We start from the raw sequence: 17,500 nt of genomic DNA, 5'->3' as shown, positions 1-17,500 counted from the left end.
AGAGGAGCAGCAGCACAGCAGTGTTAATTTCGTCAGACGAGACTAGATGAAATATATTCGTCAACGACGGGTTTTTTCATGATGACAACGAGACGAAGAGGAGACGAAATCAGTCCCCTTAAACACTGGACTGTGACAAAATTAACACGCATTTTTTGTTGGCGAAAAAAGACGAAACGAAATCTATTTCATTAAATAAAAACTTAATAAAATGTGTCTTTCCTTTTTCGTCATAGACTTTTACATTACAATCCAAAAAAGTGCATCCATTGGAAGCGCGCGCAAATCGCGGCAAGAATCGCGCCAAGAACAAAGTTAAAACAGCAGGGCACTGACATAGATTGTGTAACAAAGCGAAGAGTTGCCACTCCGCTCTATTTTCACTGGCTCACAGCAGCACACTGGCTTAGCTTGTCTATTCAGAGAAGAGGTATCATTTCGGCTTAAGGCTGAATTATGCTTCAGCGTTGGAAGAGCGTACGGGGGTTGTGCGAAGCACGCATTTCCTACGCAGCGCGTGTGTGTCCAACATAACTCTGCAAACACACAGAGCAATTCTCCTTCCACCAACGTAGACCCTGTGACGTATGGTCGCTGCTCTTCTGTGGCGAGTGGACGAGTCGTATAGGTGCGGGCACTCTCCAAAGTTTTCAAACACAACCGACGAGTCGAGACACAACAGTTAAAAAAAAAACAAAAAAAAAAAACGGCGCTGACGGCACAACAACAGGAATGTGATGCCGGTTGCAACGAAATGCCGGAAATAGTGTACTTCGGCGGACCAATCACAGCTCTTGTGGGGCTGCGTAGGGTCCGCGTAGTTACATTTTTTGGGAGGCGCACGGCAAGGCTCTGCGGCGGTCGCACAACCCCCGTAAGCTCCGCACAACCTCCGTACGCTCTTCCTACGCGGAAGCATAATTCAGCCTTTATTTTTCAATCTATGTTATCACATGCATACTACTGCTCATTCATTGGTAGCTGAATTGTTAGGTCTGTTTGATAAGCAATTTACATTTTTGAAATAATAATAATAATTTAACATATTAAATTTTAAAAAGCCAACATGATGCAGGTCAAAAACTACAAAAAGACTATTGACTAAAACTCAACTAGAATACTTTGTAATTTAGTTGACTAAAACTAGACTAAAATACTTTGGATTTTCTTCGACTAAAACTAGACTAAAATGCCAAGACTTTTCGTCAACTAAAATGTGACTAAACAAAAAAGAATACAGGTTGACTAAATATGACTTAAACTAATAAGGGCATTTGACACAAGACTAAGACTAAAACTAAATTGAAAAATAGTCGACAAAATTAACACTGCAGCACAGAACACAAGCAAGCAGCACTGCAGCAACACAACAAGCATTTTCTCATAGACACTAACTGGAAAAGAAGCGGCCATAAAACGGTGGATACATTTTTTTGAGTGTCACAACCCCCGCGAAACGACTGCCACCTGGTGCCGGCTGTGGCACCGGCCGGTGCTGCCGGCCGCCCACCCGGTCAAGACTGCCGGTCAGGTCCGGCAGACCTGATCGGGTGGGCGGCCAGCTCGCCCGGCTCGCCTGATGCCAGCAGGTACAGCGCCCAAGCTTCAAAATTGAAGCTACAGCTACACACCTGTGAAGTGAAAACCATTTCAGGTGACTACCTCTTGAAGCTCATCGAGAGAATGCCAAGAGTGTGCAAAGCAGTAATCAGAGCAAAGGGTGGTTATTTTGAAGAAACTAGAATATAAAACATGTTTTCAGTTATTTCACCTTTTTTTGTTAAGTACATAACTCCACATGTGTTCATTCATAGTTTTGATTCCTTCAGTTAGAATCTACAATGTAAATAGTCATGAAAATAAAGAAAACACATTGAATGAGAAGGTGTGTTCAAACTTTTGGCCTGTACTGTATGCAAGTACAATACAGGTGTATTTGCTTAGACCCCCAGTATTAGACGAGGACATTTTTTCAGGGTATTTTCAATGGAAAAAATATCGTCTTATATTCGGATGAATATAAGACTCTTGTCATATTTTATTCCCGTTCGAGTTAGCCGAGAGCTAAATTGGAAGTTAGCCGGCTACGTCGGCGGAAGTCTCTAGTTCGGCCACTTCCGGTTTTCGCATAAGGAATCTGAAGTTTTTTTTAAAAGCCCGAATCCGAACCCAAGTACAAATAGTGCAATGGCTGTACACTCCTAGTAGGCACACTGACACATTTCACTTCTTTTAGAATCATTTCATTTGTGGTGGTGAGTTTCTCTACTGTCTCAGACACTGTAGATTTGTGTCCCCGCTGCTGTTTTTATCGTCCCCAGGACAAGGGGACATCCTTCATTTCCAACGCTGACTCTGACTGGAACTAATCTCAGATTAAATGAATCCTTGTTGCTGTAATCCAGCCTGAAAGATGCGAAGAGAGCAGCACGGAGACGATTCAGAGCAGAATGGCTGTTTTTCAGTTGGTATGTTGTTGGACATTTACACACCTTAAATATGGAGGCCAGGTCTTTTTGATGCTGCTGGGTGGACTGAGCACTAGGAACCGCTGAACTCTGCTGCTGGACTCTGTGGAGGACACACACACACACACACACACACACACACACACACGGTTATTGGATGTGATGTTTTGAAAGAGGAAACTCAGTCAACAGAGTCTGAAGGATCAAACCAATTCTGGATCTCATGAATTTAATGACAGAAAAACATCTGATTTATCATCAATTTGAAATAATTACCCATCATCCACAGAGAGGTGGCTGTCTCTGAACCCAATAAGACGACCCTTAGAGCGATCACTCTTCATGGACACACAGCTGGGCTCAGGTCCAGGTCCAGGGGAGTCTGGTCTCTTCTGCTGGATCCTGATAGAAACAATATGAACACACTGAAGGGATCCGCTTTACTTTCTTAGTAACATACTAAGAAAGTAATAACTTATTTTGAGAAACATTAAAAAATAGAAATAAAATATGATCTAAACACACACAGAGCTTTTCCTGTGAATAATGCTGCTGTGCTGATTTGCCTGCTGAGCTCTGAGATGGAGAACAGTCATGGACAGTCAGAGATCCTCATCTCACCTCTTAGCTTTGGTCTGGCTGCCATGTTCCCCAGACAGAGAGCTTTCAGAGGCAGAGAGCCTCATCTCTCTTCTCCAAAATTTCTTCATAGCCGAGCTGACACCTTGACAGAAACACAGCGGCTCATTCATGACAACAAGCTTTCCATGACAGGATGTGTGCTGTCTTCCTGTCAGCACCATGTCACATATTCAGAGTGGACGTAACACACAGAGCAGCCGCCCTTTACAGCAAACCCCATGAGCAGCTTCATCTAGAGAGGACTTTGGATCCTCTGGGACTCTTCACACTGTGGGAAAGGCTGGGGGAAAATTAGACTCTGATACTGTTTGGCGGTCAAGCTTATCCATGTTGACTACTTACTTTCTGTATATTTTACCCATGAAATAAGTTGACATTACAATTTGCACTGTTTAAAAAAAAGGGCAAGAAATTGTTGTATTTTCTAAATTTGTTCTTATTTGTCCTCCTCAGATCACATTTGCTTAATAAACTAAAAAAAAAGTGATTATTCAGAGCATCAGCATTGGTGTTACAGCAAAGTCAAAGATTCAACACAAATAAAATGAAAATGGTTCAATATTTAAAATGGAGCCCAACAAACACATTGCCCAAGCTGGGCGTTACCATGGTGACGAGGGCAGGAGGACAGGATAGGTCCTGAAGCCCAGACACCAACAGAGACGCTGTTCTGAAATGCTCTAAAATTGATTTGTTTATACAATTATTTCTTAATTCCTGTTGTACTCAATAAGACATTTTTTTTGTTGTTGTTGTTTTTTACTGTAACTTGATCAAACATTCAAGTGCATTCAAATATTTTTGAAAATCGAATTCTTATAATTACTCTAAAACATAAAATGATTGAAAAGTGATGATTGTATGTTGATATTCATTTAATGCTTTTTTTATGATATTCATTTTTAAAATGGATGTTTCCATGTGCTGGACAGCAGATTTGTCGACTGCAACAGTGATAAATGTTTATGAGCCCTACTCAGAAAAGAGACATACAAGCAAAAATAAGAAACCATGAGTGAAGCCAGAAATCAAAACAAATCAAACAAATTGTGGATACAAACAAAAATAAGAGGAAATCTGCTTGTATATCACTTCCTGAATCTGAAAAACATCAAAAGCACATTTTGACAGACATCACCGCCATCTTGTCATCCCAGTCTGCTGTCCAGTCCTCCAGCTCTAAAATACAATGTAGGAGCCTGTTCATCAAACATTTCTAATGATCCCTGGTCGGCTCTTTACCTGCTCAGTCACATCCACATCAAATCCAAGAGACTTTCAGCTTCATCTGGAGAGGAAACACAGAGAGAGAAGACGCTGCTTGTTCTCCTGTGTCAGTCCTGAGAGTGTGAGCACTTTAGATCTGAAGGTGCAATAACTTCCTCATAACTTCAGTATCAAAGTCCACAAGTGTCATCTGATCATGACATAAAACTTTAGATCATAAAATATTAGGCACAGTAAACAGCCTTGTAAAATGAGACTCAACTATAATATCATGAAGGAAAGTCTCAGTCAGTGAGGACAGCAACTTCCAAAGACAGACTGTAGCATTGTTTCTCTTAAAAAGGTTCTTTATTGCTCAAAACTAATGTGTTTTGACACGTTATCTTTCTCAAAGTACATGATCCACCTTTTCTTCCATTTGGTCAATAAATAATCAACAACAGCCCTTTGACCTGAGTTTTCAGGTATCAAAAACATACCGCCTATTGCATAACACAAACACAATAAACACAAGCCACAGTCACAGCCACAGCCAAAATACTAAACAAATCCTAAAAAAGCCATTAAAAACTTAAAATTGATTGGTTCCATAAAAATACATAAGAAATTTTGAGTATTGGGTCATTTTGGTACCAGCGATGAAGGTGGTTCTTTTTATTAAAAGACACAATTTTTGTTGCCAAGCTTGGTGTCTATATAAAGCCAGCACATCTGAAAGTTCTTCAGACACAAAAATGGCTAAAACAAGGAAACTAACGCAGGAAACATGCCTGAAGATAAAGATTCTCAGCCAGGAAGTGTACAGCTGCCGCCAGATAGCCAGGAAGTGCAGATGCAGTCCTTCAGCAGTTGGATCCATTCTGCAGAAATACAGACGAACCAACAGCTTGGAAGACAAACCAAGATCTGGGCGTCCGAGGGTTTCTTCAGCAAGAAATGGCAGCATCCTGATCCGCATGTGCAGGCAAAACCGCCGAATGACATCACAGGAGCTTCAGCAGCAGTGGTCAAACCAAACTGGTGTCCAGTGTTCCACCCGCACTGTACGTGGCCGACTTTTAGATCATGGCTTAAGGTCCTACAAGGCTATCAAGAAGCCCTTGATCAATGAGAGACAGAGGTTAGCCCGGCGTCGTTGGCCCAGGCACACAAGAACTGGACAGCCAGGAACTGGAAGAAGATTCTGTGGTCAGATGAGTCCAGTTATTTAAACTGTCAAGAATTTAGTTTTGTTAGTTTTTTCTTGTAAACAATAAACCAAAAACTATAAGTTGTATTTGTTTGTATCTGTCTAATGCAGCCACACCTTTTGAAACACAAAAAAGATTTTTCCACAAATATTTCATGATAATATTTGAGATTGTGTAAAATTTTAAGTGTGTCTGAAAACTTTTTTCCACCGCTGAATATATACATACATACATACATACATACATACATTCATATATGTACCGCAAGGCCTTCAAGGCTACAGGCAGTGTGTCCATATAGGACACTCCAGTGGACAGATGTAAAATGTCCCTGGGTGTGATGTGTGTCCTCAGTCTCAGTCTCCACCAGAGACCTGGGACTTTGAGCTTCTTCAGGATCTCAGCTGTCAACTCTGCACTCTTCTGGACTCAGATCTCACTTGTTGTTCTTGGACTCTGTTGGAGTCCCGAGTGCTCCCATCACCACCGGGACTCTTTGGCCTTCACTTCCCACATCTTCTCCAGCTCCTCTTCCACCCCCTGGTTCTTCTCCAGCTTCTCATATTCCTTCTTCTTCACGCTGTCCTCACCTGATTTCATTTGGTTTGAGCTAACTAACCTGAACCTCCAGGCTACACCCTCCTCCTTCCAGCATCTTCCCAGAGGTCAGCAGGTCTCACTGTTGGTGAAGATCATCAAAACACCTCCACTTTGTCTCCTTATCCCATCTCTCATCTTCCTCATTTGATGCAAATGAATATTTTTATGTTACTCATATACATTTTTAAAAGGTAAAATGGTTAATGGACTGCATTTCTATAGCGCTTTTCTAGTCTACTGACCACTCAAAGCGCTTTACAATGTTTTTTGCTTCACATTCACCCATTCACACACTGACGGCAGAGGCTGCCATGCAAGGCGCCAGCTGTCCATCAGGAGCGGTGAGGGGTTCAGTATCTTGTTCAAGGATACTTCGACACTCTCTGGAGGAGCCGGGGATCGAACTGGGAACCCTCCAGTTACCGGACGACCGCTCTACCTCCTGAGCCATGCCGCCCCCAGATCAGAGCAGTCCTTCACTGATTCATTCAACTGCCATCATTTAGTATGAAGTGCAACACACATCCAGTCTGGTCTCTCCTGATGGAAGCATTATAAACATACTGAAGGGATCTGTGTCCTCGTTTAAAAAAAAGACAACTACACTAATAATACTTTTTCTCACTTAGTAAAGCTAAAACACAAAGATAATCAAGGCTTGTTTGTTTCAGAAGCATATTTATCTTAGAAATATACAGGTTTATCAGTTTTAACCTGTTTTATTTCAACAGATAGTGAGCCTGTTCAGCCCTTTGAGCCTTTATTAGAGATTAAGGGCTATAAAACTTGACCTTTTAACTTGACCTTTGACCTTTTAACTCAGACAACAGAGTATGGAGTTTCTGAACCACTTCTGTATCTCATTCATGAATCTGATAGGCCATGTGTTTTATTAATTAACTTTGATCAGGGAGTTTGCTCCATCTTAGCTTTGGTCTGGCTGTCATGTTCCCCAGACAGAGAGCTTTCAGAGGCAGGGAGTCCCTCCTCTCTCTCCTCACACACATCCATAGCCGAGCCGACACCTTCACAACTTCACACCTTTCATCATTTCTAAAGTATGAACTGCAACGTATTCAGAAACTCTTTTCTTCAGGTCGACAAAAAATACACGCTCTTCCTGTTTTTAATGAATTATTATTTAAAATCGGCTGATGATCTTTTGCAGTTATAAAATAGCAGAAAGCAGGCATCTTGCACACAAGCTGTAGTCAGTAGAATCCACCAGAGGGCGCCCTCCCTCCACACAGAAACCTCATTCATGAGACATGAGACAGCTGACCGTTATCCAAATGTGACCTTGACAAGAATCTGAACATCAGCATGATGGATTTATTGATTTAACACTGGAACCAGTTTTGTTCAGACTTGGTTTGCAGGTAACCAGCAGAGGGTGTTGGGCCAGTGAGGGCGAGGGCACTGCACTTTGATTTTTTAAATATAGTAACAGAAATGACCAGATTCATTTATTCATTTTTAGATCAATATCACAGTTCTATTTTTTTCATATTTGACCGGAGCGTCCACTAAGGAAGACAAGATGGCCACTGCACGGTACAGTGGCTTTTGAAGGCCAACAGTGTGTAGCTACATGATTAAATAAATGATTATCTCAACATCAAGAAATGTGCAAACACACTACCAGTCAGGAAAATATATGCATAAGTTCAAATCTCAACCTGTGTTGTTACCGTTTCAATCCTACTCATTCCTAAGATTTCTAAGCTGCACAGCAGAAGTGACCTAAAAGCCTCCTCACCTATTTTCTTCTCCATGGGTACTTCTGGCTGCTCCCAACAGCCTTCAGCAGCTCCTTATCCTTTAGTGCAGCCTTGTTCAAGTCTTCTCAGTCCAGGTTAAAGTTAACAGTGACCTGGAGTTCAGATCTGATGAGGCTGGCGCTGCATCTGTTTCTGCTGTCAGTCCACTTGCTGCCCATTCGAGAAAAGATCCTCTCAACAACACATTTGAACCAGGTACACTGAGAACATTCATTCATTCAACCTTTATTTGGATTCGGGGAATCATTGAGAGCAAGCCCTCATTTGCAATGATGCCAATGTACAAGAACTATAAAAACAATACGGAATTACAATAAAAATAGCAAAAAATAGAGACATATGACACGAGCAGGTACAAGTTTTTCAAGTTTGTCTTTTTGACTTTCTGAAAGACAGCCATCCACTTCTGGCAGGCTGATTTTCTTCTCGTCCTTTCTTGCTGTTTCGATCTCGGCTGGCACAGAATTCCTCATACAGTAGATCCGGGGTGACTGTGGTAGTCAACTGCAGGGCCACCACCACACCCTCCAAGTCAGAGAAAGTGAGTTCCTTGCTTAGGCCGATTGGTTAAAGCTTCGTCATCACATTGTCTGGGGAAAAATCCAAACACTTGTCAAGGTATGCAAGGACAGTGTTGTAAAACCCCATCAGATCCTGTGCTATCAGCTGCCTGGTCTGGAATCCCCAGAAGTGAAGTTTGTTAAGACAGTCCATGCTGTTGTAGCTCAGTCCATGTTTAACTGTATGATATACAGAAGACACCTCAGCTGCAGCAATTTTTCCAGCTTCAGAAGGTGATGCGGCAACGAATGTGCTGATATCACATCTACCTTTAGCTTGAGTTTCTTCTCGTGCATTTCTGTGGCAGAACGCTGTTTCAAGTCATTTGCTCCACCGTAGCTGATCAAAAAATCCCATTGACACAACGTGCAGGAAGCTTGGCTTGAATGGCCGCTGACGGGTTTAACCCAATCAAACGTTTGATCCAACTCTTTTATGTAGGAACAAAGTCTTTTATTTTCTGGCAGAGGACCTGCAGCTGAAGTCCCGTCATGAACAAATCTACTAGCAGACCCTCTGGCCTCCTGCTCTGTGCAACAATTGAGCACAGCGCCCCCACCAGGGTCCTCCTGCCCCCTCTCTACAGCACACAGTCCCACACACAGGCGGTCAATGGCACAGACACAGAGACAGACGCCAGATTAAAAGGGAATGAATATTTTATTTTGAAAACAGGACACATGCCCGGGTAATATGGGACGGTTGGCAACCCTATCCACATGAAACCCTCTTAGTATGACAGTATAAAAATAATTGTTGTTAAATTAGAATAATTGCAATATCGGTATTAGGCTACACGTATCTCTTACAAATCTACCACTGTACATATCATCATCTCAAGTCTGTGCTCTGGTTATGATGATTATAAGCCTGTGCATATCATCTCATAAGAACCACTATAAAAACAGGAAATATATTTCCTTCTTATTTTAATTAAAATCAAATAATCTTGTTTCAAAATACAGTATTATTGAATGAAAACATTGATTCAACCAGCTGCCTTTATTTCTGACAAAATTGTTCAAAAATAAACAAAAAACAAGTCAGGTATTTAGCCTGGAGAAGTGAGATTAATAAAAACTCCAATTAAAAGACATTCAAAAAGAAGATATTTTAGTAATTGAATTCTCATTAACAATCCTCAAATGAATATCAATTTCTGGTTAAATATTCCATTTATTTCCTGTGTGTGTGTGTGTGTGTGTGGAGGCAACCCTCACTCCATCTGACACAGAGACACTGAGGAGTCATGCGACCAAACCCCAAAGCCCGGGTACAGAGGCTGAGTGAATGTGGAGGTGAAGGTGTGGAGGTGGATCAGTGTGTCAGAGGAGACGCTGTAGAAGGACAGAGAGCCAGCAGGCCAGTCCAGATACACTGCCACTCTGTGAGAGGAGGAGGGGACAGGGATGTCTGTCATGATGTTGTTGTGCCAGACAGAGAAACTTTTATCATAGCAGCCCAGACTCCAGGAGTTTTTGTTCCCTCCAAGCCAGCTGTCAACACCGTCTCCTGTCCTGCTGATTCCTCTGTAAGTCACTGCGATATAAACCGCTCCTTCTCTCTCGACCTCCCAGTAACAGCGACCAGTCAGACCATCTCTACACAGGATCTGTCTCCAGCAGTCAAACCCCTCTGGGTGATCAGGATATGGCTGCAACCCTCTCACTGCTGCCACCTTCCTGTTGTCCTCAGACAGGATGAGGAGTCTGTTTGCTGTGTTTTTGTCCAGTTTGAGTTCACAGGAATCTGATGGAGAGAACAAGACACAAAACACCAGCAGATTTTTATCTAACACACCTGTTGTCTTTATTATCTGTTGCTCTATTAACAGTTTCAAGTTAATCATTTAACACTGTGACGGATCCCTGCACGGGCACATTGGGCACGTGCCCAGGGTCCTGGCAGCCGATCAGGGTCCTTGGCTGTTCTTGGCCAAGGGTTCTTGGCTGTTCTTTTTTATTTTATTAAATCATGAAAATAAATGTGGGCCCCCATTAAACACCAATCTATCATAATTTACGTCTTTTTTGTACAAAAAAATGTTTTAGCAAAAATGTTTCTCAGTCAAGCCGAGGTCATGGGTCAAACACATGGTGGGTCATGTCATCTGACGTGGATAGACAATTTACGTCGTTAACGTTAGACATGCGTTTGACAACATGGAGTAGCCACAACACAGGTACGCAAAACGAAAGGCGAGAGAAGAAAAAGAAGCCAAAAATGCTGCTTTGGTAGCACAGATACCTGCCATTGACACATTCTTCTCTAAAAAATCTGGACCACGGCCGCCTACTAGCAATGCAGTGATGCAGCTTTTACTATATAACATAATACATATACTTAATACATAACTGTGGTATATACGTGTGCCTGCATAAATACATCATGCCAGTAGGTGGCAGTGTCACCTTAAGTAGACCATGCATTGTGAATATACTGGGCACTTGTATCTGACTTTCAAGTAAAGCACACTCCTCTGAACTAGCTTGTCTGCTAGCTATCTGTCATTCCTACAATACAACAATCATATAATTAATAACAATAATAATATATAATATAATGACATTTATTGTGGGTTGAGTTGAGTGTGTGAAATTAGTTATACAGGGCCCTCGGCATTTGTGCCCAGGGTCTTGGTGTGTGTTAATCTGTCTATGGTTTAACACGCTCATGATGTTGGAGCTGTTTATATGGAAGCACTGATTTCTTTTTTGGTTTGGTTTTCAATCCATTTTTATTATTTTTATTTTTTTGTTGTTTATATTATGCACATTGTTTTATTGGGTGGCATGTTTTATATCTAATCCTATTTTTTCCTTGTTTTATCCTAATTATATGCACTATATTATATTAAAGCTCTATGTGAATCAATTTTGAAAAATGCAAAACACTATATTATTATAGTGTCGGCGACCCGATCTCCGGACACAACGGCTGGCGATGGGGACATGGAATGTCACCTCGCTGGGGGGGAGGGAGCCAGAGCTTGTGCGGGAGTTTGAGAGGTACCGGCTAGAAATAGTCGGGCTCACCTCCACACACAGCTTGGGCTCTGGAACCCAGCTCCTCGAGAGGGGCTGGACCCTCCACTACTCTGGAGTTGCCCTCGGTGAGAGGTGGCGGGCAGGTGTGGGCTTGCTCATAGCTCCCCAGCTTAGCCGCCATGTGTTGGGGTTCACCCAGGTGAACGAGAGGGTCGCCTCTCTGCGCCTTCGGGTTGGGGAGAGAGAGTTCATTATAATTGGCCTGTCATTTGTTGTAACGTTCAACATGTTCAGTTCTGTTTTGTGCCTTTCTGTGTTACTTGTTCACTTTAAGAGCTGAGTGTGTTGCCATAGTAACAGCTAACTCCTTGTGGCGGTATAAAAGCAGTTTGTGGTGCGTGTTACGGCGCCATGTTACTGAGCAGCAACATGTGTTAGCACTGCAACAAACAACACGCCAGTTGGCCAAGTCAAGCAGAGAAGTTGTCTGCCTCTGTTTCCCCACAACATCCATGCTGGAAACACACAACTTCCACATGTTAGACATTTCATTACAGAGATTGATACCACTCAGTTAGGATGATACAAGCATGGACATTTTTACTTTGTGGACTTCAGTTGTGATCAAATGAATAAAAATCAATTGATAAAAATTTAACAGCAAAATGAGGATCAGGGAATAAAGAATAAATGTTTGTTCTTGTGCAGCAACTAAATGATTTTTTGTTCAACATTAAAAGCACCTGAGAACAAACAGCAGAAGCTGCAGCTGCACCATCTAAACAGCTGAATGTTTGCTGCTTTGTGTTCAGGAATCAAACTAAATCCATACTTACACTTCCTCAGGCCTGGTTTCAACCACTGCTCTCCACCATGGTCCACCCTGGAGGAAGAAACAGAGTCAGAGCAGCAGATTCTCTTTGAGGATGGAAACATGGGCAGTAAATAACCTTCCCTATGAAGGATTTAGCAGACCATGTTGTGAAGGAAAATTATTAGGCCAGGCTAGGCCATCCCAAATTATCCTAAGTGTGGAGTAAGGTTATGGCAGGTCAGCCCTTATGTCTCCCTTCTGTTTACTCCACAGTGCCTGACTCCCTTTTCTAGCATCCTGGTGCATAGGCTACAGCAGAGGCGTCAGCTTGGCCTGCCTTCCAATGGTAGGATAGCTATGTTGGCTATTAAAAAGATTCATTGTCTCCGGACTGTCTCCATGATAAGTCCCAATCTAAGTTCAGTGTCCTTCAGAAACCTATGAAGTTCTTAGTATGTGGAAGAGCTGTCAGAACTGACTGTGGTGCTGCCCGTCTGAGACTGCGATCATTTCTCCTGAGGCACGTGACTCAGTAAAGCTGAATATTCAACCTAAGTCATCCTGGCTCTCTCTTGTGTCTTTTCTTCAATGAACCTCAATCATTTTCATAACACATGTCACTCATATCCACCATTCAACATGAAACAATACTCCTCAAGCCTCTATCAGACATTGTGTGTGTCTCTCCATACCTGAGAGCCTCCAGTCTCCAGGTTGGATCCTCCAGTCCAGCAGAGAGCAGCTTCACTCCTGAGTCTCCTGGATGATTGTAGCTCAGGTCCAGCTCTCTCAGGTGGGAGGGGTTGGAGCTCAGAGCTGAGGCCAGAGAAGCACAGCCTTCCTGTGTGAGCAGACAGCCTGACAGCCTGCACATGGACACACCAAAAACAACAACACAGTCTGATACACATACATGTTGGATTATTTCAGCAGCACAATAATCTGAAATTAGCTGGGTTCATTCAGACAAATATTCAAATGTATGATCAGCTTTGTGTTTTCATTTAGTCCAGTTTTAAAGCTCTTGAGTTCTCTGATCCTGACCTGAGAGCCTCCAGTCTACAGTGTGGACTCTCCAGTCCAGCAGAGAGACGCTTCACGCCTGAATCCTGCAGCTGGTTGTTACTCAGGTCCAGGTCTGTCAGACTAGAGGACTGGGAGCTGAGAACTGAGGCCAGAGCTGCACAGCTTCTCTCTGACAGATTACACACACTCAGCCTGAGGAGGAATTAGCGAAAATACAGTAACTTAGACTTGTTTTTTATTGTAGAGAATAGATCACAATATACACCGAATATTTCCAATTCTAAACAAGCCTACAGAGATTTCTTGGAGGCTTTGACCACTGGCAGCAGCCTCAGAAGAGCCTCCTCTGAAGCAGAGTATTTCTTCAGGTCAAACACGTCCAGATCTTCTTCTGATGACAGTAAGATGAAGACCAGAGCTGACCACTGAGCAGGGGACAGTTTGTCTGTGGAGAGACGTCCGGATCTCAGGTACTGTTGGATCTCCTCCACTAGAGAATGGTCCTTCAGCTCATTCAGACAGTGGAACAGGTTGATGCTTCTCTCTGGAGAGGGACTGTCCTTGATCTTGTCTTTGATGTACTGGGCTGTTTTCTGATTCGTCCGTGAACTACTTCCAGTGTCTGTCATCAGGCCTCGTAGGAGAGTCTGATTGGTCTGCAGTGAAAGACCCAGGAGGAAGCGCAGGAATAAGTCCAGGTGTCCATTTGGACTTTGTAAAGCCTTGTCCACAGCACTTTGGAGGAGGTGTTTTTGTTTTATTTTGGATTTCTTTAACACTGTAGACCACCTGGATGTTGATTTTTGTGTCAGCAGATTGACCCCAGAATTGATGAATGTCAGAAAGACATAAAGAGCAGCCAGAAACTCCTGAAGGCTCAGATGGACGAAGCAGAAAACCTTGTCCTGGTGCAGCCCACGCTCCTCTTTAAAGATCTGTGTGAACACTCCTGAGTACACTGAGGCTGCTCTGATATCAATGCCACACTCTGCCAGGTCTGCTTCATAGAAGATCAGGTTGCCTTTCTCCAGCTGCTCAAAAGCCAGTTTTCCCAGAGACTGGATCATCTCTCTGGTCTCTGGAGTCCACAGTGGATCTGTCTCAGTTCTCCCATGATACTTGATGTTCTGCACTTTGGACTGAACCAGCAGGAAGTGGATGTACATCTCAGTCAGGGTCTTGGGCAGGTCTCCTCCCTCACTGGTTTTCAACACGTCCTCCAGAACTGTAGCAGTGATCCAGCAGAAGACTGGGATGTGGCACATGATGTGGACGCTTCGTGACGTCTTGATGTGGGAGATGATTCTGCTGGCCTGATCCTCATCTCTGAATCTCTTCCTGAAGTATTCCTCCTTCTGTGGGTCAGTGAAGCCTCTCACCTCCGTCACCATGTCAACACACTCAGGAGGGATCTGATTGGCCGCTGCAGGTCGTGTGGTTATCCAGAGGTGAGCAGAGGGAAGCAGGTTCCCCTTGATGAGGTTTGTCAGCAGAACGTTCACTGAGGTGGACTCTGTAACATCAGTCAGGATCTGGTTGTTCTTGAAGTCCAGAGGAAGTCGACACTCATCCAGACCGTCAAAGATCAACACAACCTGGAACTGCTCAAACCTGCTGATTCCTGCTTCTTTGGTCTCAGTGAAGAAGTGATGAACAAGTTCCACCAAGCTCAACTTTTTCCCTCTCAGCAGATTCAGCTCTTTGAAAGTGAATGGAAATGTGAAGTGGACATGCTGGTTGGCTTTGTGTTCAGCCCAGTCCAGAGTGAACTTCTGTGTTAAGACTGTTTTCCCAATGCCAGCCACTCCCTTTGTCATCACTGTCCTGATTGGTCCATCTCTTCCAGGTAAAGCTTTAAAGATGTCCTCACATCTGATTGGTGTTTCTGGTGTGTTTGGTTTCCTGGATGCTGTTTCAATCCATCTGACCTCATGTTCCTCATTGAGCTCTCCACTCCCTCCCTCTGTGATGTACAGCTCTGTGTAGATCTGATTCAGAAGTGTTGGGTTTCCTGCTTTAGCAATCCCCTCAAACACACACTCACACTTCTTCTTCAGCTTAGATTTGAGTTCACGTTGGCAGAGAGCAGAGAGAGTTTCTAAATGAACAAACATATAATATTGATGATTTTTAAATGTAACCACTGTGCTCAGCATTTAGTACTAACTTTAACAAATTCATGGATCTCAAATTGAAACAACCATTTTCCCATCATTCCTCCTCTCCATCCTGTTGAAGGTGTTAAAATTCTCTTACTGCTCCACAGACGCTCAGCCAGCTCCTCCTGCTTCATTCTCCTCAGGAAGTGAAGTGTGATCTGCAGAAAAGCCTCTCTGCTGCTCCTCCTCTGCTCTTCCTCCTCATCCTCCCTCTGCATCTCTAAGCATTCTGGGTAATCTGGACTCAGACACCTCTGGATGTTTTTCAGCTCGTTCTTCACAAAGGTGACGATGTTCTCCTCCAGCAGCTGCAACAGAATAATATAAATATAGTCCTCGTGCACAGCCAGTGACTTGCTGTCAGGTGGTCAGTCAAAGGATCATAGCAAAGAGACATCAACATAAAGAACCAAACACTGAAATTACATCACTGTAGTAAAGAGTAAAAAGTCATGGACTCTGGTTTTGTTTTCCTTTGTGTTTTTGCTTTATGTTTCTGCAGTGTTATTCTCTCTTGTTTGGGTTTTCTAATTTTGACTCCAAAAAGCAAATTTTAGATACTTGGCCCCAATTTTTTTTTCATGCAGACTACATACACACTGACAACACACTGAAAATTCTTACTTCATTACCAAGATTAGAATTGAAATAATAATGGAATATACCATGAGTCAAAAAACTTGTTATGGTCTGGATTGTTGTTTTGGTTGTTTGGGGGGTGTTTTGGTTTTTTTCTTGGTGTTTTTTGCTTGCAGTGTTGGAGTGTGGTAGAGGCGGGGCTGAGCTGTTTTCTCCTGAGGTTCGGGGAGGCACCGGGCATGGCTTCATCTCCTCACTCTGGACAGCACACCTGATGGCAATCACCTTGTTCCCTTCTCCACATAAGCCAGGTCAGACTTCACTCCAGTGCCAGATAATTCCGTCTTGTTCGGTAGAGCCAGTTCTCAAGCCTACTAGTGTTTTTGCTGTTTTCTCCTGCTTTGAAAGTCATTTTCTGGGGGCTGGAAATGAATCCCAGTTAGTATGACTGTATGAGAATAACTAAGATTCCTGCAAGACAGGTGTAACATGTATGGCTTACAAATCTACCACTGTACAGATCATCATCCCAAGTTTCAAACATGTGGAATTAAAAACATCATCTGACCAAAAACATCTCATATCCATTTTCTTGAAAGACAGACTGTGTTATGGTTCATGATGATTATAAGCCTGTGCATATAATATCTTAAGAACCACCATAAAACCCAGTAAATACCTTGAAAAATGAAACAGACGACTGTTCCATCAGTTTAAATGTTGCTCCCCAAAGGAATTCCTTCAGTGAAGGATGTGGCATTGGGACGGATAGGGTTAGGTAGTAATTCAACAACAAGCTACTGGGAGGCCAGTTACAACACCAGATCCAGACGCAACTTAATCCAGCAGGAAGTCAGGGCAGGCATGGAGGAGGAGCTTGTCACCAGAGCAGTGGGGATGCAGCTGCAGGGGACCTGGACACATTGGGAGCAGGCACTGGACCAAAAGATATCTTGGTCGGAACTGTGGCAGGCGAACCCCAACGCAACAAGTTCCTCAACCAGTCTGTCTATGATGTGCTCTCTACTCATCAAACCTCTGCTGCTGGGGCAAACTGGAGTTGCCTGCTTGTGGCCTGTGCTCTGGGATTGGAACTCTAGATCACATCCTGAGCAGCTGTCCAATGGCCCCGAGAGGTGGCCGCTACTGATGGCGCTGGTGAGGGTCCAAGGACAGAGGATGTTGCACTTCCTGTAAAGCCCTTTGTGACAAATTTGTAATTTGTGATTCTGGGCTACATAAATAAATAAAATTGAACTGAATTGAACTGACCAGGTGCTGAGGACAGTAGCTGAAACCATCAGTGCAGCAATCGCTCGTTCCAAACACCAAAAGCTGGCACAGCAAGCGATCTACTTTATTAAAGCTGGAGAGAAGCCCGGGACATCACAGCAGGGACTCCTCTCAACAGCCCAGGACTGGCAGTTGATGGTTGACCTGGGAAAACAGCTCCGGTTTCCAGAGTC

The 17,500-nt window shown here is 43.3% G+C and overlaps 1 protein-coding gene across 1 annotated transcript in view; it reads right to left on the bottom strand.

Annotated features, from left to right (window-relative positions):
* The window catches only part of LOC115355186 (NLR family CARD domain-containing protein 3-like), a 66,822-nt gene that overhangs the window by 32,320 nt on the left and 17,002 nt on the right, over window positions 1–17,500 (bottom strand). Inside the window, exons 4-7 of the mRNA XM_030045892.1 lie at window positions 15,551–15,763; window positions 13,591–15,407; window positions 13,315–13,488; window positions 12,963–13,136 (exon numbers count right to left, since the gene is read on the bottom strand). Coding sequence (XP_029901752.1) covers window positions 12,963–13,136; window positions 13,315–13,488; window positions 13,591–15,407; window positions 15,551–15,763 — 2,378 coding nt within the window. The remainder of the gene's footprint in view (window positions 1–12,962; window positions 13,137–13,314; window positions 13,489–13,590; window positions 15,408–15,550; window positions 15,764–17,500) is intronic.

The sequence above is a fragment of the Myripristis murdjan genome, chromosome 23, assembly GCF_902150065.1.
Source record: "Myripristis murdjan chromosome 23, fMyrMur1.1, whole genome shotgun sequence".
Lineage (NCBI taxonomy): Eukaryota > Metazoa > Chordata > Actinopteri > Holocentriformes > Holocentridae > Myripristis > Myripristis murdjan.
The sequence above is the reverse complement of the archived record's forward strand: the minus strand, read 5'-3'. Positions and strand labels throughout refer to the sequence as shown.